Genomic DNA, 23,920 nt, shown 5'->3' on the forward strand with positions numbered 1-23,920 from the left:
CTCACCAAATTAAGTTATTCCGGGAGTGATCTTCTCGTCGCCATCCTCATTCCAACACACACCCATTGACACACTCGGGTTCGGCTGTGCGGTGCAACGAATTCCCAGGTGGGACACCCGAGCAGGAAGAACGCCAGGCGGCGGGGCGGGGGGCGCCGCCCGGCCCGCGCCACAGTCCTCCTGGAGGATCACCGCCAGGGGGCACTCTCTCCGAACTCGGCCGCTCTGTCTCCTCTCCGGCGCGCTCCCTGCCCCTCGCTCCCCGCAGCCAGCAGAGAAGGCGGAAGCAGTGGCGTCCGCAGCTGGGGCTTGGCCTGCGGGCGGTCAGTGGAGGTGGCGAAGGCGCCCTCTGGATCCAGAGTTTGACGTCCAAGCAGCCTCGTCTCGGCACGCAGTGTCTGTGTCCGTCCTCTACCAGCGCCTTGGCTGAGCGGAGTCGTGCGGTTGGGGGGGGGAGCCCTGCCCCCCTGGTTCGGCCTCCCAGCGCACTAGAGCGGTGAGTCTCCTTCAGGCGCCTCCTCCTGGCGGCCGCGGCCTCGCTTCCCAGCGGTCAGGGACGCCGTCCCCCGCCCCTTCGCTCTCGGCAGGTCGGGGACGCAGTCCCTGTCCCCTCGCTTCCCACCAATCGGGGACGCCTCCCCTGTCCTTTCGCTTTTCACAGGTCAGGGACGCCGCCCCTACCCCCTTGCTTGCCACAGGTCGGGGACACCGCCCCTGTCCTCTCGCTTCCCGCTGGTCGAGGACACCGTTCCCTGCCCCTCGCTTCCCGCAGGTCGGGACGCAGCCTGTGTCCCCACGCTTCCCACAGGTCGGAGACACCGTTCCCTGTCCCCTGACCTCTGCTCCCCAGGCCTCCTCTTCCTCGCTCACTCCACCCCCTAAAAAAACCCGCGTCGCCTTCCTCAACCTCGCTCCCCTCAACTCCGCTTTTTCCCCTTCCCAGATAAGGAAATTGCCTCCTGCAGTTGTCAGCTCCTTGGAGCAAACACCTGCTTAAATTTTTAAAAAATCCTTTACGTTCCTGGCGACTCCGTCTGTCACTGTCATGGGAAAGCTATTTTTGGATTCCCTGTTGAACTCGATAGAAGTCTCAGGCAGCGAGTTAAAAAAAAAAAAAAAAAGGCTCAGATGACACGAATGTTTTCTCCCCCGCCCCTACACTCGGTGGTTGGAGCGATTGTTCCAGACGCCGGGTTGATAAAGCTGTTCCTAGTATTTGGCTTAAGGGGATCTCCAGCTGAGTTAGGACTGTCTTGAATGTGAACAGAAAGCACCTAAAGTATTAGCAGCTTCGCTGTATGGTATTTAATTGTTTCTTTCTCTGAGAGCAGATTACTATTACTGAATGTCTTGTTACACAGGTTCCATGTAGAAACGAGAAAAACTGGTAAAGAAATTCTGTCTTGGCCTTGTGAACTCGGCTGCTATCATTTCATTCATTCTCCTTTGATTACTAGGGAAGGGAGAGGGGCTTTTCAGATTTTGAGGTTGAGGGTATAGGCAGGAACAATGTGGCCTCTTTTGTGACTCTAGGAAGGAGTCTGGCATGTGGTGGGTACAGGATCACATGAGAGTTTCAGCCTGCATGCACCACAGTATTTCAGAATTGTAACATGAGCTCTTCTCTGTGATAAATTTGGGCATGTGATGCCGATAAACTTTTGGCTACTTAGATTTAGAGAGAAGTTCAAATCCTTGCCTCCTGGAGCAGAGTAAATAGTGCCCAGGAAGGGGAATGCCCCTTGAATTTGGATTCAAAGTTAAGGCACAACAGTTGAGTATTTTGCAGCGTCTCTTGGCCTTTGGAGTATATTTGTAGGTCTTCACACTTTAGAAATTTAAGAAGCTGGTAAACAGTTTCTGTTTCTAAAGCTAGTAGCAAATTAAAGATAATTTCTCATGTTTTCTTTACATGGTTTTACTTTAATAAGTTACATGTTTACTCATGTATGAATTTCAGTTGACTTAAAATTGACTCATTTAAGACATAATTTGTTGACTTCTTTTAACTTGGCACATACCTCCTTAGCATCTGCCTTGGAGGACAAACTTTTTGTAGATTATCCTACTTCCCCCTCCCCCAAGACATGTTACAGTATTCTCTTTTGATTATAATGTACACCCAGATACTAATTTGTGAATTTAAGTCATGATTTATGACAAGGCTGTTTTCAATACTACTCATTTTACAGCTGAAATAAGTTAGCAGTAGTTACATTCCACAATCTTTAAGGTAGTGCTTATCATACTAGATTTCACAACTGCAAAAGGGAATTACAATCAGGACACTCTTAACATACAAGTTAAGGAACAATTTATACTTTGTTCCATCCCTTCATTAATTCCTGTAGAAAGCCACGTAAGTATACTAGAATAGAGACTGTAAGAAATTTTTATTTTAGGACTGGCATAATGGCTCATGCCTGTAATCCCAGCACTTCGGGAGGCTGAGGTGGGAGGATAGCTTGAGACCAGCCTGGGCAACATGGCAAAACCCTGTCTCTACAAAAAAATACAAAAATTAACCAGGCTTGGTGGCACACACCTGTAGTCCCAGCTACTTGGGAGACTGAGGTGGGAGGATCACTTGAGCCCAAGAGGTGGAGGCTGCAATGAGCCGTGATCGTGCCACTGCACTCCAGCCTGGGCAATAGAGCAGGACCCTGACAAAAATATATATATATCTAGTATGATAAGCACTACCTTAAAGATTGTGGAATATATATATACATATATGTATATATATACATATATGTATGTGTATATATGTGTATATATGTGTATATATACATATATATGTATGTGTATATATGTGTGTATATATACGTGTATATATACACATATATAATACGTATATATGTATATATACACACATAATACATGCATATATGTATATATACATATATAATATGTGTATATATACATGTATAATACATATACATGTATATATGTTTATATGTATAATACATGTATATACGTGTATATATACATACATACATATATGTATTGTAATACACGTATATACGTGTATATATACATACATTTATATATGTATATACGTGTATTACACATATATACATATATGTATGTATATATACACGTATATACATGTATTATACATATAAACATATATACATGTATGTATATATACACGTATATACGTATATATATATATTTTACAAAAACATTCTTACTTATGTAAAATCAAAGTTCTATCTCCAGCCTGCTTTTGTAGCAGATCCTATGACACAGTAGGAGGTTAAAAAGTAAAAAAAAAACCTGATAGAGCACAATATTTTCTGCATGCATGCCAGATCATCTTTTATTTACTTCTGTAGCTGACACAAAGCACTTTTTGTTCTTCTCTTAGTGTTAGTTATCATTATAATTAAGTTAGAAAGGTGATTTTTCCTGAAGTCATTACAGTCCTTAAAACTAAAGGGACAAAATGTTTTACCAAAGAAAGAGGAAACAAAAATGCTAAATGGCAGTCAAGAATTGTTTTTAACTTAATTTTCCCTTTATGTCTAGTTACATGGAACTAAATACTATGGACTTAAGGGATGACTATATGAAAAAGTTTATTTGGAAAATAGGAAGCTTCTGGATTGCTTCTTAAAGCATGGAAAGTAATGTGAAACTTGAAAGCAAATAGATTTTGAACATGCTCACTTTTATGTGTCACACTGCATTCCCACAGTGGAGTTCCTTTTAAGGAATTATAACTGATTAGACAGATTTTCTTAGGAACACATTAGCTATAAAAGGTCTCTTCAGACCTAAAGACCTTCAAGCCTTTTGAACTGGACTGGAAGCAGGCAGTGTGTAGACTATCCAATAAACTACATTTTAAACTGGACATTTGGGCAGAAAAGAAAAGATACACCTAGCTTCATAATTTCTGCCTTTGTCTTCTGGCCAGCACTTGGATATATGTCATACAACCAAATAACAAATACTAATTTCTGAAAAGTGATTTTACTTAAAAAAAAAAAAAAAAAAGGTTCAAGACTGAAATATACCTGATGTTGTCAAGTGTAGAGAAAATGGACTCTTGCATATATACCGTGCTTGTGTGAGTGGAAATTAGAATGTCTTTGATACATATTGGATAACCAGCATTATCTATCAGAAAGCTTGAAAAGTTACATACCCTCTGATCCAACAATTCTACCTCTAGGAAATTTACCTAAGGAAGTAATGGACACAGAAATGTACAGATATACCTCATTTTATAGCACTGGTTTTTTGCACTTCACGAATACTTTTTTTTTTTTAACATATTGAAGATTTATGTCAGCCCTGTGTTGTGCAAGTCTTTCCATGCCATTTTTCCAACAGCATGTGCTCACTTTGTATTTGTCTGTCACATTTTTGTAATTCTTGGAATATTTAAAACTATTATGTCTGTTATAGTGATCTGTGATCAGCAATCTTTGATGTTACTATTGTAATTGTTGTTTTGGAGTACATGCACCACACCCATATGAGATGATGAACTTAATAAATGTGAGAGCTCAGACTGCTCTACTGACCAGCTGGTACCCTTACTGTCCCTCTCCTCAGGCCTCCCTACTCCCCTGAGACACAGCAATATTGAAATTAGACCAATTAATAATCCTACAATGGCCTCTAAATGTTCAAGTAAACCAAAGAGCCACATGTCTGTCACTTTAAATCAAAAGCTAGAAATAATTATGCTTACTGAAGAAGGCACATCAGAAGCCAAAATGGGCCATTTAGCCAAGTTGTGAATACAAAGGAAAAGTTTTTGAAGGAAATTAAAAGTGGTACTCCAGTGAACTCACTAATAAGAAAGTGAAACAGCCTTATTGCTGATATGGAGAAAGTTGTAATGGTCTGGATGGAAGATCAAACTAGCCACAACATTTCCTTAAGCCAAAACCTAATCCAGAGCAAGGTCCTAATTCTCTTCAATTCTGTAAAGTTTGAGAGAGGTGAGGAAGCTGCAAAAGAAAAGTTGGAAGCTAACAGAGATTGGTTTATGAGGTTTAAGGAAAGAAACGCATTTCCGTAACATAAAAGTGCAAGATGAAAGAGCAAGTGTTGATGTAAAACTACAGCACATTATCTAGAAGATCTAGCTACGATCGTTGATGAAGGTAGCTACACCAGACAACAAATTTTCAGTGTATACTTAACAGCCTTTTATTGGAAAAAGATGCCACCTAGGATGTTCATAGCTACAAACAAGTCTATTCCTGGCTTCAGAATTTTAAAGGACAGGCTGATGACTCTCTTGTTAGGGGCTAATGCAGCTGGTGAATGTGAGTTGACACCAGTGCTCATTTACACTTTTGAAAATCCTAGAGCCCTTAATAATTATACTAAATCTACTCTGCCTGTGCTTTATAAAGGTAACAACAAAGCCTGGATGACAGCCTATCTGTTTACAGCATAGTTTCCTGAATATTTTAAGCCCACTGTCAAGAACTGTTCAGGAAAAAGAGATGCCTTTCAAAATATTACTGCTCATTAACAATGCACCTAATCACCTAAGAGCTCTGATGGAGATGTTCAAGAAGGTTAATGTTGTTTTCATGCCTGCTAATATAACATTCATTTTGTAGCCCGTGGATCAAGGAGTCATTTAGACTTCCAAGTCTTATTATTTAAAACATGCATCTCATAAGGCTATAGCTGCCATAGAGAATGAGTCCCCTGATGGATCCGGGCAAAGTAAATTGAAAACTTTCTGGAAAGGATTCACCTTTCTAGATGCCATTAAGAACATTTGTGACTCATGGGAGGAGGTCAAAATATCAGCCTTAACAGGAGTTTGAAAGAAGTTGAACTTGAAAGAAGCCCTCATGGATGACTTTGAGGGGTTCAGGACTTCATTAGAAGTCACTGAAGATGGTAGAAATAGCAAGAGAACTAGAATTAGAAGTAGAGTCTGAAGATATGACTGAATTTCTGCAGTCTCATGGTAAAAAACTTGAACAGATGAGGAGTTGCTTCTTATGGATGAGCAAACAAAGTGGTTTTTTGAGATGAAATCAACTCCTGGTGAAGATGCTGTGAACATTGTTGAAATAACAACAAAGGATTTAGAATATTCTACAAACTTAGTTGATAAAGCAGTGGCAGAATCTGAGAGGATTAACGCTATTTTTGAAAGAAGTTCTCGTGGGGTAAAATGCTGTCAAACAGCATCACATGCTACAGAGAAATACTTCATGGTAGCAAACTTCATTGTTATATTATTTTAAGAAATTTTCACAGCCACCCCAACCATCAGCAACCACCAACCTGATCAGTCAGCAGCCATCAACATTGAGGCAGGACCCTCTACCAGCAAAAAATATTATAGCTCGCTGAAGGCTCAGATGATCGCTAGCATTTTTTAGCAATAAGGTGTTTTTTAATTAAGGTATATACATTGCCTTTTTAGACATAATGCTATTGCACACTTAATAGACTACTGTATAGTGTAAAAATAACTTGGTATGGGAAACAAAAAAAAATTGTATTATTTGCTTTATTATGGTATTTGGATTATTGCGGTGGTTTGGAACTGAACCCAAAATGTCTGAGTATGCCTGTATATGGGAATAAAAATAACAAAGGATATATACCCTAGTGTAGCATAACAGCATCATTTGTCCTCAGATTTGGAAGGTATAAAGGGGGCCCTATACCGTATTTTATGACCCAGCTGTAGTGACTAGTTCTGCTATTTTCTGCTGTCTTGCCATTGTTTGCTTCCTTTCAATCTGTATGAACCTTCCCTAGGAGTCCACATCAGATATAGCAAGGCTATGGGAGCTATTTTTAACTTCGGGAATACTGTATCAAAACTAAATAAACCACAGCCGGGCTCGGGGGTTCATGCCTTAATCTCAACACTTTGGGAGGCCAGGGCAGGTGGATCGTTTGAGGCGAGGAGTTCCAGACCACCCTGGCCAACATGGCAAAACCCCGTCTCTACTAAACACAAAAATTAGTTGGGCGTGGTGGCAGGCGCCTGTAATCCCACTTACTGGGGAGGCTGAGGTGGGAGAACCCGGAGGCAGGGGTTGCAGTGAGTTGAGATCGTGCCATTGCACTGCAGCCTGAGCGACAGAGTGAGACTCTGTCTCAAAAAAAAAAAAAAAAAAAAAAAACCTAAGTAAACCACATGCCAAGTTTCTTTGCAGATTCTTTGGAATTCTGTCAATGTAGTGTAGTAGTGCTGGACAGACCATGTTTAATAGTAGCTGTGGCCAGCACTTTAGTGTAATAAAATAAAGGCAAATAAATTTTAAATGCAGCTTCATGGACAAATTGGTCAAAACATGGATAAAAGTAGTGTAGTACAAAGTGCAAAGCTCCAAGGTCAGGTAGACTTGGGTTCTGATCCCAACGCTGTTACTTATTAGTTGGGTAATCTTAGGTAAGTTACTTAACCTTTTAAGTTCCATAGTTACCACTTTGATAAGTGGTGACAACAAAACTTAAATACTACGTAAAGTTGTTGTAATAACTCATTCTTACTGCCTGGCACTGTTCTAAGTGCTTTGCACATATTAACACATTTAATCCTCTCAGTAATTCAGGTGGATTTTATTGTTAGAACCATTTTACAGATGAGAAAATTGAAGCACAGAAAGGTTATATAATTTGCCCAGCTCATAAATGGAAGAAAAGAGTTAAATTCATATCATTCAATTCCAGCACCTGAGCTCATCACCACTTATTAGCACTGCCTTTCCAGCCAGAATAGTGCCTCATTGTAGGCGGTCATCAAGTGCTACTCAGAATCTTTGAAAAGAATAAAAAGGTATTTGTAGTGGTAAAAGGATTGAGTACTACTGTCTTAATCCTCGATTTGGTGAAGTGGCAGCCAGGAACTTTATATAAAAGTGAGACAAGCAGGAGAATATGACTGGAGGCCTACATTTCTGTTTCTTGAATGATATCTGACACGTGGCGTTTGCACTGCTTCTCGTAATGCCATCAGGCAGATGGGGCATTCATACTTGCTTTCCAGGGGTGGGTCAAACTCTACATCATATCCCTGGATCTCCTCCATAAATAGCTAGCACTATTCTGGCTGGAAAGGCAGTGCTAATAAGTGGTGATGAGCTCAGGTGCTGGAATTGAATGATATGAATTTAACTCTTTTCTTCCATTTATGAGCTGGGCAAATTATATAACCTTTCTGTGCTTCAATTTTCTCATCTGTAAAATGGTTCTAACAATAAAATCCACCTGAGTTACTGAGAGGATTAAATGTGTTAATATGTGCAAAGCACTTAGAACAGTGCCAGGCAGTAAGAATGAGTTATTACAACAACTTTATGTAGAAATTTTTTTCAAAAGTAATTATTTAAAATACAGATGTGGTTACATGGGCTGTGAATTGCTTTTAAATATTAGCTTCTCGCTTGTAAATACCATAATGGTTTAGAATTTGAGGGTATCTCCTCTGCTCATGAAACCAATAGTTTTCCATAGGCGAACAAAACATCACTTGTTTTTCCAGTCATTAATAATGAAACATAGTCACTTGACCTGACTGAAGGCAGAAGGACATAAAAATACACTTTTTCTATTCTATTTTTAATACCTAATAGAAATCTCCACACTGAGCATTTGGAAGTCCTTATAGAATTTTAGACCTAGAAGAAGAAACCAAGATCTAAATGGTTAAGTAACTTGCACTAAATCACACATCTAATAGTGGCACATGATCACCTGATTCCTTGTGTACTGCTTTTCCTGGCTCTGAGCTGCTAGCCATACTGTTCCCTTCAGCTCAGGATACTTGAAGGAACTTCAACAACATGGATAAGTTCTTTAGCGATGCTTAGTGAACACTTACTGTATGAAAAATCTTGTGCTAAGTACTGAGGAAATGGAAATTAAAATATTTAGCTCAATCACAGGAAACAAACATGTAAACAGATAAATGTGATATAGAAGAGTATTACAACTGAGGTGCTTCTCCTTTTTTAACTTTATATGCTGTCATTCTGCTAGATCATGAACTTGTGAAGGGACCCAGCTTTCTTTGTGTGCTCCAAGTGATTTGCACAAATAATAATATATATATTTATTGAAGGAGAGAATCCGGTAACTTATAATAGTCATGAGAAAGCTCAAAACACTTTTAAAAGTTTTCTGTAAATCACATACAGCTGATGTACATGAATTAAAAAGTGACTTGTATAGATAAGCTATGATGTATATGTGTGGGGTGTGAGTGTGTGTGTTACTTATAAAGGCATTTTTTTCTTGCTATTTCTACAGAGCAAGTGATAATCAAGTTACTATGAGTCTGCTAAACTGTGAAAACAGCTGTGGATCCAGCCAGTCTGAAAGTGACTGCTGTGTGGCCATGGCCAGCTCCTGTAGCGCTGCAACAAAAGATGATAGTGTGGGTGGAACTGCCAGCACGGGGAACCTCTCCAGCTCATTTATGGAGGAGATCCAGGGATATGATGTAGAGTTTGACCCACCCCTGGAAAGCAAATATGAATGCCCCATCTGCCTGATGGCATTACGAGAAGCAGTGCAAACGCCATGCGGCCATAGGTTCTGCAAAGCCTGCATCATAAAATCAATAAGGTACGTGAGCATGAGAAAAAATGGTGTCCTATAACAGACCCAGATGCAGAGAACATTGTTACATAGAACATGGAACATCCCAAAAGTAGTCTTATACATAAAAAGCTACTTAGGAAAAAAGAACAATGGACAGAAAATTGAGAAAGTTAGATTCTTATCCCAGTTTCCACTGTTGTGTGAAAAGTGACTTGAATCTCTTCCTCTTTTGACCCTTGGATAAATAAGTAAATAATTTGCGACTTTTACTTAAAGCAATTCTAATGCAGACTGGGGAGTGATTCTATGCTTTAAAGAAAATAGTATTTTTTAAATGTACCTTAAATTATGATGCTACTAGATAAGGATAATCTCAACCACACAAAGAATACTGACTCTGTAAGTGATCAGTTATTGTGATTTTAGGCATATTAAGTCTTGTCTATTACCTAAAGTGTATGGTCAACTGTAAAATTACCAGTATTTTTAAAGAAAGTATTAACTGAAGGCTCTACCTTCATAATATATCCAAAATCCAGTCCCTTCTCACTTCCTCCCTCTGCTACCACCGTGTTGTGACTCACCACCAGCTCTCTAGCAGGCCTCCTGCTTTCTATTCTTGTCTTCTTCCAGGCTGTTCTCAATACAGCAGCCGGAGTGAACCTAGTAAAATAAGTAAGATGATGTCATCTCTGCTCAGACCATTGTAGCAGGGTATCTGGGAGTAAAAGCTAAAATCCTTATAAGACCCTGTGTGATAGGCCCATGATTCATTTCCTGACCTCTTCTCTGCTGCACTCTTTGTCCTTCTACCCATTCATTCCCTCTTTGCTATCCCTTGAACATGTCAGGCATGCTCCTGCCTTGGTGAGTGGCTTTAGCTCTTCTGTTTGCAACACTCTTGCCACAGCTGACCCCTTAACTCTTCCACTTTGGCTCAACTCTCACCTTCTCATAGGTCCCCTCACCACCCTATTTATACCACAGTGTGGTTCCACCTTTCTTGCCGAACACTCCCAATCTCTCCACCTGGCCCTACTTTTCTTTTTTCCCTTAGCACTTTCTGCCTTCTAAAGCACCAAATAATTTATGGGTTTATTGTCTGCCCCACTGAATGATAAGCTCCTTGAGAGCAAAGTATTAGATCTGTTTTATTTCTTGATTTTTCCCAAGTTCTGGAAATAGTGCCTGACCCATAGTAGATGATCAGTAAATCATGGTTGCTTTAACTGAATGAAAGTACTTGCAATTTCCATGGAAATAGATACATTTTACTATAATTCAAAAGTACATGGGAATTTTTTAGGGGACTAAGGAGTCCTATACAGGACAAAAAATTGGATGAAGGGGGGCAGATTTTATGTTCTTCAACAAATAGCCATCTAGTTATATTAGTGAATTCGTTGTAAGTCTGTCCTGGCAATTTGTTAGTCTCCAAAGTTTTTATCTGCCAACTTTTACATTAACTTTTCGATAAAACTTGAATTTAAGAGTAACTACATCCACACTCGGGACTTGGCTTAATTTAAATCACAAAAGATAATGTCTGCTGTTTCAATTTTAGGGAAAGATGTATTACGCAGTGCTGACTTAAGATCTATTTTGGGTAGACTTTCTCAACCTCGACATTATTTTATTTTATTTTATTTTTGAGATGGAGTCTTGCTCTGTCTCCCAGGCTGAAGTGCAGTGGCGCGATCTCGGCTCACTGCCATGCCCAGGAAGGTGGCTAATCTTCAGCAGCTTTTTAATAGCAAGATGTTCATGAAAGTAGTGGGACAGTGGTCTGAAAAGGAAATACAACCCACAAAAAGAAGTCTGAGGCTTTTTTTTTCTGTCTCCCTGTAAGCTTTTTAAAAATGAACACTTAGCTCCAGTGTTCTTAAAGGAACTGCTCTGAAATTTCTCATTGAGTATGTTTATTCAAGGAATCAAAGTGCATCTCAATACAATCCCATTTTCTTTTTCTGAGGATAGTTTTTTCCATCATAAGAAAGAATAAACCACTGAGAAGCAGGACATAGAGGTCCTTTAACTTTCTGTAACATTGGACCCTAGACATACAAATAAAGGAAACTTGTTGCCTGTTAGCTGGAGTGTTATAGTGACTATTTCAGAGTAAACTTTAAAATGTGACCTCATGGAGGTACTGCTTAAATTTTTACTTACGACTGAGCAATTGCATTATAGACATGTTATTAGTACTGTGAGCAGCATATTCCATCTTTCTAGTGTATTGTATAGGTGTGACAACACAGAGGCCAGACTGCCAAAATTCCCATTCTTTCACTTCATTTTATACCAATCAAAATATCTTATTCAGCTAATTTTTCTCAAAAAGCTGGAATCTATCCCACCATATAAAAATCCCTTAGCTTTTGATAGGTTATCAATATGCTAGTTGTACTCATTTCATAAAAGAACAGTTTGTAAGCTGTCCATAAAAGGACAGTTTGTTTTGGTGACCTGCAATACAATGAGTTAAATTGTTTTTACTTATGAAACATTAAATGGAGAATTTATATATGGTGAATTAAAGTTGTTTGGATTTTCTAATGTGAGTATTTAAATCTAATTGTGTGTATTTTGTTTCTGTTAGGGATGCAGGTCACAAATGTCCAGTTGACAATGAAATACTGCTGGAAAATCAACTATTTCCAGACAATTTTGCAAAACGTGAGATTCTTTCTCTGATGGTGAAGTGTCCAAATGAAGGTTGTTTGCACAAGATGGAACTGAGACATCTTGAGGTATTAAAGTTCTTTTCTAGCTGTTAGCACATGTATAAAAGGAAGTTCCTACAGAATAGGGACTTTGCCGTGTCCATCTGTGTATTGCCAGTACCTAGCATATGATGATTGGTTAATAAATTCTTGCTGAATTAATGCCAACCCTTTAATTATTGAATATAAATGTAAGTAGAAACCAGAAATATACTGTTTTATCTACTCTGGCTTTGCCCAGCAGTAATTTTTTTCAAAAATCAGTATTGTTTCAGAAGTTTTTGGTGAGCTTTATCTGCAGTAAAGCTGAGGAGCATTTTAAATACAGGTGTCAGCCAGGCATAGTGGCTCACGCCTGTAATCCCAGCACTTTGGGAGGCTGAGGCGGGCGGATCACAAGGTCAGGAGTTCGAGACCAGCCTGACCAATATAGTGAAACCCCGTCTCTTACTGAAAATACAAAAATTAGCCAGGCATGGTGGCGTGCACCTGTAATCCCAGCTACTCAGGAGGCCAAAGCAGGAGAATCACTTGAGACCAGGAGGTAGAGGTTGCAGTGAGCCGAGATCACGCCACTGCACTCCAGCCTGGGCGACAGAGCGAGACTCCGCCTCAAAAAAAAAAAAAAAAAAATACAAGTGTCACATTTTAATCTTACGATTTCATTTTTGTCATTTTGAAATAAGCAGTAATTCCCAAGTAATCATCTCAGTATCCTCATTATACTTTTTTCTCTCTGTTTTTCTAAATTGTGCATTTTATTATGAACTAAATGGAATACTCCTATAGTTTGAGATTAACGGAAACAATCAGATTGTAAAATAATTTGCTTTTATACTAAATAGATCAATTATTAGCTTGGTGATTTTTACCAGAAATTTAATATTAGTGTTATATTTGAAATTAAATGTTTAAGACAGATATACTACTTGCTCCTTTTACTTATTAGCTCTTAAAAGAGAGTGGCCTTTTTGACACAGTAATAAATTGATAAGTAGGAAATCTGACTTCTTTCCAACACTCTTTGCTAATTGGATGCATGAACTTGAGAGTTCACGTTCTTTGTATAAATTTGCAATCCACGACCATTTTAAAAAATTCACTAAAGACGTTCATATTGTGAATGGTTCTGTGGTGTGCACTAGACAAAGTAAGTTCAGTAGCCTGCTGAAAGAAAACAGTATATAATTAGGAGAGATTATATGTAGAAGACTTGAGAGTTGGCTGATACTAATCCATTATTTTTTTAATTATAGGATCATCAAGCACATTGTGAGTTTGCTCTTATGGATTGTCCCCAATGCCAGCGTCCTTTCCAAAAATTTCATATTAATATTCACATTCTGAAGGATTGTCCAAGGAGACAGGTTTCTTGTGACAACTGTGCTGCATCAATGGCATTTGAAGATAAAGAGGCATGTACTAACTTGGATTTGTTAAATTCACTACTTCTTAAAACATTGTTCTTAAATGTGTACTTAGGGAGTTAGCAGTAGATAAGGATGTGACTCCAACTCTGAGTCTACGTTATCAATTTTGGGAAAAATGATTTTTAAGAAAATGTTCAATAAGCCATTTTAGTATATAAGTGTAGAATTTGTATTTGCATGTCTTTCTTAAAAAAAAATTTATACTAGTTATCACTATTGTAGATATGCAGGTAACAGAACTTCTAGGAAAGGCATATGCCGATCAGCTTTCCTGTGTGATATTTTAATAACCAATTTTGGATTGGAGACAAGTAGATTAAGATAAGATCTACACAAAATTATTTTGAAAAAGAGGATAGGTTGTTATAACTATTATGAAGAATAAATCAAACCCACAAAGTATGTTTCCTTGATGATACTTCATCGTGCGGCGTATATAATGTATTTACTTCTCATTTTGTATGTTAAATTTAAAAGTTTATCCTTTTTTTTTTTTTGAGACGGAGTTTCATTCTTGTTGCCCAGGCTGGAGTGCAATGGCGTGATCTCAGCTCACCACAACCTCAGCCTCCTGGGTTCAAGCAATTCTCCTGCTTCAGCCTCCTGAGTAGCTGGGATTACAGGCACGTGCCACCATGCCCAGCTAATATTTTTGTATTTTTAGTAGAGAAGAGGTTTCTCCATGTTGGTCAGGCTGGTCTTGAACTCCCGACCTCAGGTGATCCTCCCACCTCAGCCTCTCAAAGTGCTGGGATTACAGGCACGAGCCATCACTCCAGGCCAAAAGTTTATCTTTTAAAAAGAAACTTGGTAGTATCTAACAGCATCATGATTATAGGACAGTTTTTATGTTCAGAAACTGAGATAGATTAAGTAGTCTTGTATTAATATTGCCAATAAAAAAAGCTAACCCTGAAATCTAAGCCCTTGATCCCTATCCTATGTATACTTTTATAAAATAACCTGCATATAATTTGTGTTTTTATTCTATTACTTAGATACTTCCTTAAACTACAGTTTTTATAAATTCACGTCGGCAGTTTTTCCCCACTTTGAGATCAAGCATATCCATTACATTGATAAAATATTCAAAAAAAGTCAGCTAACTTGGTATAAATGTAGAGAAGTCTCAGTCATAATTAGAGTAAAATGACAACTCCTTTTTTTCTTTTTTTTTTGGAGACGGAGTTTCACTCCTGTTGCCCAGGCTGGAATGCAATGGTGCAATCTCGGCTCACCACAACCTCTGCCTTCTGGGTTCAAGCGATTCTCCTGCCTCAGCGTTCCAAGTAGCTGGGATTACAGGCATGCACCACCATGCCCGGCTAATTTTGTATTTTTTAATAGAGACGGTGTTTCTCCATGTTGGTCAGGCTGGTCTCGAACTCCTGACCTCAGGTGATCTGCCCTCTTTGGCCTCCCAAAATGCTGGGATTACAGACGTGAGCCACTGCGCCCGGCCCGACAACTCCTTTCTAAACTTTAGTAAATTAGATTGACTTAACCTCGAAGGCTAATTATTTCTCAGCACATCAACTAAAGTCATTATATTCTAGAAAATAAGGCTCACTCTTCTGGGGCATATGAGAACCTGAGCACCAAATCCTCATGTCCTAACAAAAGATTTGTTCTTTAACTCTACTGACAAGAAATTGTAATTAAATTGTCATGCTGCTGCTGAAAATTTTTGGAAGATTACCTTTGGAGAATTATAGCCTCGGCAGATGATGTCCGAGGTAGATACAGGTGTACCGCCTCAGGATAAAAGGAAGGGATTTGAAAAATTATTTTTTATATACTACCCTGCTCTTTTAAAGAGCTGGAAGGTTGAATGAATCTCATTATTACACTGGGAAAGAGAAGGAAAATAGCCTATATATTACTCTCACTTTCACTCACTTTTGCTTTGTACAAATTGATGTCCTTATTTGTTTATAGTGAAAAATTGCTTTTTATCAAAATTAGTTGTTTTCACTTTTTCAGATATTCTCATGCTTTAATTATATTTCTCTAATAAAATTCAGATCCATGACCAGAACTGTCCTTTGGCAAATGTCATCTGTGAATACTGCAATACTATACTCATCAGAGAACAGGTATTATTCATTTTCATAAATTATTATTTTCATAAACAGCTTAAAGAAGTGAATTAGGTTTTTTAATTGAAAATTTAAATCAATAAGGCAAAGAAATACAGACTGAAGAAGTATTAGAGCTGTGTGAAAATTTTTTATATAAATTAATATAAGTAATAAATACTTTCAGGGAGAACAAAACATCCAGCCCTTTTTAAGTCCTTAAAATTCCTAAGTCATTAACATAATATCTGTGCTTTTGTATATTCATAAAAATTCCCAACAGAACCAATTTTAAGATAAAAATAATCAGAAGTAAGGGTCCCCATTTAAAGAAAGAAAAAAATAAGATATATATATATTTACACACTGTGAAATGAGGATCTCAAGTGTCCAGAGATTGGCTGAAAGAATAAGAGGGAACAGTGAAATAAAGGAAAGCAGTTCTGTTCGGTAGGAGAATATTATTTGTAGCTGTAATCCCTGAGGCATACAGGGAAGTTTTCAGATTTTCAGGACCTGTAGCCCTTCTGTTCAGTTGTCCTGTAGGCCACTGACCAGGCATCATTAGAAGTAGTAATTGTAATAGAAAATTATATGGTGGGGTTTTTTTGTTTTTTGAGATAGAGTCTCACTCTGTTGCCCAAGCTGGAGTGCATTGACACAATCATGGCTCACTGCAGCCTCAAATTCCTGGCTCAGGCAGTCCTCTTACCTCAGCCTCCCAAAGAGCTGGGACTACAGGCGTGCACCACCATGCCCGGCTAATTTTTTATTTTTTTAGATTTTTTGTAGAAACGGGGTCTTGTTATATTGCCTAGACTGATCTCGAACTCCTGAGCTCAAGCAGTCTACCCACTTTGGCCTCCCACAGTGCTGGAATTATAGGTGTGAGCCACCAAGCCCAGCCCAAAGATTGTTTTGACTATTAGTAGAGAAAGGAAAATTCCATCTGATTGTTATCTTCTGACATTTGGGGAGTTTACCCACAAAATATGAATATTAACCATTAAATATTTATATACCCATGAAATCTGTAAACCCAGAGATCATTATTGATATACCTTACTGAGAAGCAGCAAGCAAAACCTGTCACTGGACAAGTTTGTTAACCTTAAAACTTTTTCATTGGTTTGTTAACAGTCTCTTAATTTTTCCAACAAAGCCTTAATTTGATGGTGTTAAACTTCTTTTGCTTATGAAGTCCTAACTCGTTTTCCTTTTTGCTGTCTTTTAATATTTAAAGGAAACCATGCAACAGATTAAAACCCAGCAAAAGAAAATACAGGAAAAAACCCTAGGCTAAGAGTCAGAAAACCTGGGTTTTAGTCCTAGGTTTAAACTGTATTAACTGTGATTTTAACTGTGCCCTCTCATCTTTAACAAGTTGACATTCTAAATAGATCTGGGATCAGCAAACTGGCCTGCCAGCTAGATCTGTCTCACTATTTTTGTAAATAAAGTTTTATTGAAAGACAGTCATGCCCGTGTGTATGTCTTGTGTATGGCTGCTTTTGTATGACAGTGGTAGAGTTTAATACTTGGGACAGAGGCAGTACAGCCCATATTTACTATCTGATCCTTTACAAAAATTTTATTGGTCCCTGTTCTACACTGTTCCCTCTTGAGAAATGAAGGGTTGAATTATAATAAATGGTCTCTCAGGTACTTCCTGTTTGAAATATCTACAACTATAGCTACATTAAATTTCTAAAGGGAATTTGGCACGTCTTTGAAAAAATATGATTGAGTATAATGGATCTTACCTTAGGGAATGTGTCTTAGAGTCCCAAAATCCAGGACTGAGACTTTCTTTAGAGCTTCTATTAATGTGTTTAAAGTACCTTCTAACATCTGAGTCTCCCCATTGTAGCTAAAATATGCCCAGCTTAACAAAAGTTAAGATTTTTGAAAGGTGGTCAAAGATGATTTTTGAAAGGTGGTCATGAGGCAAGTATGGGTGTAATCAGTGGCTTCAGTGCATGCAGTTGACTGGTTCCTATTAAATGGCCTAGACCATTGTGGGAGTCTTAATCCAGTTTGCACTTGTAGCTATTGTCAGGTGTTTTTTCTGTAAAGTGCCACTAGAGGGTGCCAGTTCCCAGCAAGAGGAACAAATTCATTTTCTTGAAATGAATTTTGAATAATTGGAGGGGATATTATGAGATGTTGATATTTCCTTTCTCTATAACTTTTGAAAGTAGATGTTCTTTTAATTTTTGTGGGTGATGGTTTATGCTGCACCTATTCAACTGCCAATGTGGTACAAAAGCAGCCATTGACAATACAGTTTAAATGTGATCGCATCAAACTAGAAAATGATATGCAAGGAAGAGATTTTTAAGCCTTTGTTTTGGATTTCAGATGCCTAATCATTATGATCTAGACTGCCCTACAGCCCCAATTCCATGCACATTCAGTACTTTTGGTTGCCATGAAAAGGTAAGGTTTTTTTTTCTTTTAATTCTTGAATATAAGTAAAAAAAATACTCAGTTGCATCATGTAGTGGAGAATAACAACAAAAATGTAGATGTAGTTGTAAAGCAGTGTAATAAGTTATATAATAGAGTTATTCATGGATGCTGTGAGCAGAAGCAAAGGCATACTTAGTAATGCCTAAAGGATTCAGACAGACTTGACAAAACGATGCTTTGGGCTGAATCTTGACAGGTGAAATAGTTTCCCAAGAAGACAAGGGAGAGAAGACCAGTGAGAAAGAGTGAGCATGGTGATTTGAGGAACTACAAGTAGTTTGTGTTGTGCTAGTTCAACCCAATAGCAATGTAGATGATTTGAGGTGGAGGTGGAGGTGGGGGTACTAGTACCTGAGCTGTTGGAATACCTAAGTGAAGACAGCTTGAATTATGGCGATGACTGTGAAGATAGACCTAGGAGCCAGTACATATTTAGGAGAGAAGATCTATTGCCTGTGTGACTAAATAAATGTGATGAGTGAAGGAGAGGGAGGCATCTAGAATGACTCTTGGTTTCTGGCCTTTGTCACTGGGTAGATGGAAGGGCCATTCGGCAAAAAAGAGTGAAACAGGAAGAACTGATTGGAGGTAGAGTTTAAAAAAAAAATCTGTTTTAATGAATTGAGTTACAGATAATGACTTCACCCAGCTAGGGAACAGGTGGGATGACTGACATGCATTATGTGCTATCTTAAGCCCCAAAGAGAAATTAGGACTCAGAGTATTGCTTTGGGGAAGTGATTTGTGGTGATAATGGAAGTTGTGATTGAGATCATATAGAGTATGTACAGGAAAGAGAAGTACGCCAAGGAAAAGAGCCATGAACAAACAGTATAAGAAACAGATGAACCAGGCAAAGAGAAAGTAGTATTATTATCTCCAAAATTAGTTTCAAGATTCATGATCAGTAGTGTCAAATGTCTGAGATTGATCATTGTTTATGATATGTCTTTCTTTTTGGAGAGTGCAGTTACACTTTTGGTTTTCCATTATACTTTTTTTTTCCTGACTTACGTATAACAAACATACATTTAATAATTTAAAAAATAAAATGAGCAAAATGGTATGGTTATATTTTGTGGAAAAATTCTGTATTGTTGTGCTTAGAGAAAAAGACTTGAAAGAAATAAAATGTTAATGGAAGTTAGGTGAGATATTAGGTAACATCCTTTCTTTTTGGTCATCTGTATTTTCTGGGTTTTTTAAAGACTATATGACCTTTTATAATAAAAATTGTTGTATTATGAATGTTTTTCGTATAATGGGGTGTTCTTAATGACCTTAGAATGGCATGGTGCCAGGAAAAATTCCAATTTGCAATAGATTTGTATACTGGGAATTGCCGACAATACAGGTAGACTATATTCCTGACTTTATAAAAAAAAAGAAAATGGTATTAACTAGAGAGAGACAAAAGCTCTTCAGAGAGTTTGTCCTTTTTTGATGGGAAAGACTTTAATAATTGTATTCTAAAGGAAAGTGTTAGAGGAAGAGATGTTTGAAGATGAAGAAAAATCATGAGTAAAATCTCTGGGATGTTGCAACAGGTCAGGTAACATTTAGAGCACAGGTGGAATGTTAATCTTGGAGAGGACAGGCATCTCAGTCAGAAAAGAAGGATGTGTGTAAATACATTTTTTGTAGGTGGGAGGGAGATTTATATGAGTGAAAGCTGGGAGAGTAGTCATCAGATAATCTGTTTTTCAGTGAACTAAGAGGCAGTCACCTCATTGGATCAAGAATCTGTTGAAGGCAAAGGAAAATTGTAGAGAATTGAGGGAAGTGGTGTGACTACTTGAAAACTTCTTATTTGACCTGGCCAGGTCCTTTTCCTACTCCTCACGGTATCTATTCCCAGCCTAAGGCTTGTGCTTGATTTTTAGATGCAGAGGAATCACTTGGCACGCCACCTACAAGAGAACACCCAGTCACACATGAGAATGTTGGCCCAGGCTGTTCATAGTTTGAGCCTTATACCTGACTCTGGGTATATCTCAGAGGTCCGGAATTTCCAGGAAACTATTCACCAGTTAGAGGGTCGCCTTGTAAGACAAGACCATCAAATCCGGGAGCTGACTGCTAAAATGGAAACTCAGAGTATGTATGTAAGTGAGCTCAAACGAACCATTCGAACCCTTGAGGACAAAGTTGCTGAAATCGAAGCACAGCAGTGCAATGGAATTTATATTTGGAAGATTGGCAACTTTGGAATGCATTTGAAATGTCAAGAAGAGGAGAAACCTGTTGTGATTCATAGCCCTGGATTCTACACTGGCAAACCCGGGTACAAACTGTGCATGCGCTTGCACCTTCAGTTACCGACTGCTCAGCGCTGTGCAAACTATATATCCCTTTTTGTCCACACAATGCAAGGAGAATATGACAGCCACCTCCCTTGGCCCTTCCAGGGTACAATACGCCTTACAATTCTTGATCAGTCTGAAGCACCTGTAAGGCAAAACCACGAAGAGATAATGGATGCCAAACCAGAGCTGCTTGCTTTCCAGCGACCCACAATCCCACGGAACCCAAAAGGCTTTGGCTATGTAACTTTTATGCATCTGGAAGCCCTAAGACAAAGAACTTTCATTAAGGATGACACATTATTAGTGCGCTGTGAGGTCTCCACCCGCTTTGACATGGGTAGCCTTCGGAGGGAGGGTTTTCAGCCACGAAGTACTGATGCAGGGGTATAGCTTGCCCTCACTTGTTCAAAAACAACTACCTGGAGAAAACAGTGCCTTTCCTTGCCCTGTTCTCAGTAACATGCAAAGAAACAAACCGCGGGAAATATGTAATATCTACTAGTGAGTGTTGTTAGAGAGGTCACTTACTATTTCTTCCTGTTACAAATGATCTGAGGCAGTTTTTTCCTGGGAATCCACACGTTCCATGCTTTTTCAGAAATATTAGGCGTGAAGTGCCTGTGGCATGTTGCAGCAGCTATTTTGCCAATTAGTATACCTCTTTGTTGTACTTTCTTGGGCTTTTGCTCTGGTGTATTTTATTGTCAGAAAGCCCAGACTCAAGAGTACTAAACTTTTAATAATAATGGATTTTCCTTAAAACTTCAGTCTATTTTTATAGTATTATATGTAATATATTAAAAGTGAAAATCACTACCGCCTTGTGCTAGTGCCCTCGAGAACAGTTATTGCTATAGAAAGTTGAGTTCTCATGTTTTTAACCTGTTACAGATTTCAGAGGATTTGAACCATAATCCTTGGAAAACTTAAGTTCTCATTCACCCCAGTTTTTCCTCCAGATTGTTACTAAGGATATTCAGGGATGAGTTTAAACCCTAAATATAACCTTACTTATTTAGTGTAAATATGTCTGTTGAATAATACTTGTTTAAGTGTTCCTTCTGCCTTGCTTACTTATTTCCTTGAAGTTACGAAGTAGCATCTTCCCCAGAGTTTATAATGCTGAGAACCATGTGGATACTAACTGCTCATTGTTATGCTATGTAACCCTTTTTTGTCTGTTCAGTGCAGAGTGAATTTCACAGCTCTGCATATGTCTTCATTTGTTTAATGCTTACAAGACAGGAGATGCACACATACAATCAACAACATAAAAATTAAAAGTGACCCAAGTAGTCAGCGCATGTGGCATCTCATTGGTGGTGACAGAAGCTATGTGAGCCAGAAGTTTTCAGCTCTTTTGAATACCCTCTGGTTTAGTTCGATTAAAAAGAACAAAATTGATTTCCTAAAATCAGAATTTTTTAAAACTTGGGAGATGATTGGAGATACCTAGGAGGTCACCAAACTAAGATTAGAAGTCATAGTGGTTGTGTCACAACTTAGCTTGAGTATGTTGCTGTAGCCTAACAACTGCAGGTTCTGAGAAGGATCCTGTGGAATCCTGGAAGTAGCCAGATTTTCCTAATAGGGAGAGATGATTTTTCTGTGTGCCATCATGTATTTGTTAAAGGCCTATATATAGATATAAAATATCGTGGAATCTAGTTCTCAGGGAGACCCGCAACTAGTATAAGCTTATAAAGGATCTAAAGATCCATCCACCATTTAAAGTTGTCTGGTAATGAGAGATGACATTGTATCCCCCAGAGAGGCCAAATCAGAGTCCCCAGCCAGGGTTCTAGATCAGCCTTAATTTCAAGAGAAAGCCAAGGACCTCATCTGCAGGGGAGTGTGGTTTTCAGCCCCCAGCGAGTGTCACTTTGAACTTTCCCTTTGCTTTTTTCTCTCTTCTCCCTCCCCACCCACCCTTAGGCTCCTGATGTGGTGAGTTTGTTATGGAGTGAAAATAAAAGTCAAGCAGAGACCTTGTTTCCCGTGCCACCATTAGTACCACAAGCCCATGGCTAGTTACCACATTATTTCCTGGCAGTTTGTGTCCCTCAGCTGTGCCTTCCAACCAGCGCCTGAGAATCACTGCTTACCACCCTCTAGGTAGGGAAACCTACACTGCTGCTGTTCCTGTGATTGTTTTACAATGAATAAATAATTGTCAAGTTCCATTTAAAAACTAAACAGTAGTATTTTTGTATTTGCGTAGAAAAAGCCTGAAGGAAATATACTAAACTTTTTGTTGGCTTATTTTCCTTTGCGCTTGCTTATATTTTTTACGTTTTCTACAATATATACTTTTATCAGAGAAAAAAATTAAATGTTGCCACAAAACATTCAATCTCCACGCCCCCAGCTCAAAAAAGGAAATGATATTTAAAAGCTTCCTGGTCAGATTTCTATTAAAAGCATTGGCTGTGCATTAGGTACAAAGAGGAGTCATTTCCTGCCTTGGTGATACTATTTTTTTCTACTAACTCAAGAGTCTTTAAACAAAAAAAAAAGTTGTTTTGCCTAATTTCAGCTTTTAGCAAGCTTCCCATCTGTAAAATGAGTTGGACTAGATATTTCTACAGTCCCCTCCAGCCATAACATTCTGTCTCAAATTAAGTTCCAACCAGCAGAACGTTGACAATACTTAACGAAAGTATTTTGCCAGTAGAAAATGTCTTTAACTTACTCTTTGCTGACACTGATACTTTCCTCTAATTTAGTGTCTATCAGCTGGGTAACATCTTAAGTAAAATGAGCAATTTTAACCCCCAACATTTGGCATTTTGTCATAAACCAGCCAGTTATTTTATGCTGGTCATTCATCGTGACTACAAAGTAGAATAGTCAGCTGTCATTCCAAATAGAAAACTTTTGACTTCAATCAGAATTAAGCCTTAACCTGGAAAGTTAGTTTCTTCCTTACATTTTCCCAATCTCCTACTCTATTCTTAAATATGCTAGTTTCACTCAGTTGGGTATACAAGCCTTTGGGCTTTATGTTGTATGTTACTAACCACCTTTTAACATATTTATCTTTTGGCATCATTCTGGGACATTGCTAAATTAAAAAAGAAATTGTTTCCACTTTTTCCGGAGATGTCCAACCAAAGGTTTTTGTTTTGTTTTGTTTTTTGTTTTGAGACAGTCTCGCCCTGACGCTCAGGCTGGAGTGCAGTGGTGCAACCTCGGCTCACTGCAACCTCCACCTCCCGGGCTCAAGCAATTCTCCTGCCTCAGCCTCCCAAGGAGCTGGGATTACAGGCGCCCGCTACCACGCGCAGCTAATTTTTTTGTATTTTGAGTAGAGACAGGGTTTCACCATATTGGCCAGGCTGGTCTGGAACTCTTGACCTCAG

At 38.6% G+C, this 23,920-nt stretch overlaps 2 protein-coding genes across 5 annotated transcripts in view; one reads left to right on the forward strand and one right to left on the reverse strand.

Moving 5' to 3' along the window:
• Window positions 1-92, reverse strand: part of RAG1 (recombination activating 1) — a 64,152-nt gene extending 64,060 nt beyond the window's left edge. For 3 of the 4 annotated variants that reach the window (XM_054524489.2, XM_054524487.2, XM_054524490.2), the window contains exon 1: window positions 6-91. The gene's annotated coding sequence lies outside the window, so the exon portion shown is untranslated. Of the gene's footprint in view, window positions 1-5 lie in introns of all 4 variants that reach the window. The other variant, XM_009246464.4, reaches the window with a different exon arrangement.
• TRAF6 (TNF receptor associated factor 6) lies at window positions 77-22,754 on the forward strand. Its single transcript, XM_002821873.6, has 7 exons — window positions 77-496; window positions 9,256-9,573; window positions 12,149-12,299; window positions 13,529-13,687; window positions 15,727-15,798; window positions 18,142-18,219; window positions 20,136-22,754. Exons 2-7 carry the CDS (start codon window positions 9,278-9,280, stop codon window positions 20,946-20,948), a joined length of 1,569 nt encoding a protein of 522 aa, XP_002821919.1. The 5' UTR covers window positions 77-496; window positions 9,256-9,277; the 3' UTR covers window positions 20,949-22,754.
• The last annotated feature ends 1,166 nt before the right edge of the window (window positions 22,755-23,920 follow it).

This window comes from Pongo abelii, chromosome 9 (assembly GCF_028885655.2).
Source record: "Pongo abelii isolate AG06213 chromosome 9, NHGRI_mPonAbe1-v2.0_pri, whole genome shotgun sequence".
NCBI lineage: Eukaryota > Metazoa > Chordata > Mammalia > Primates > Hominidae > Pongo > Pongo abelii.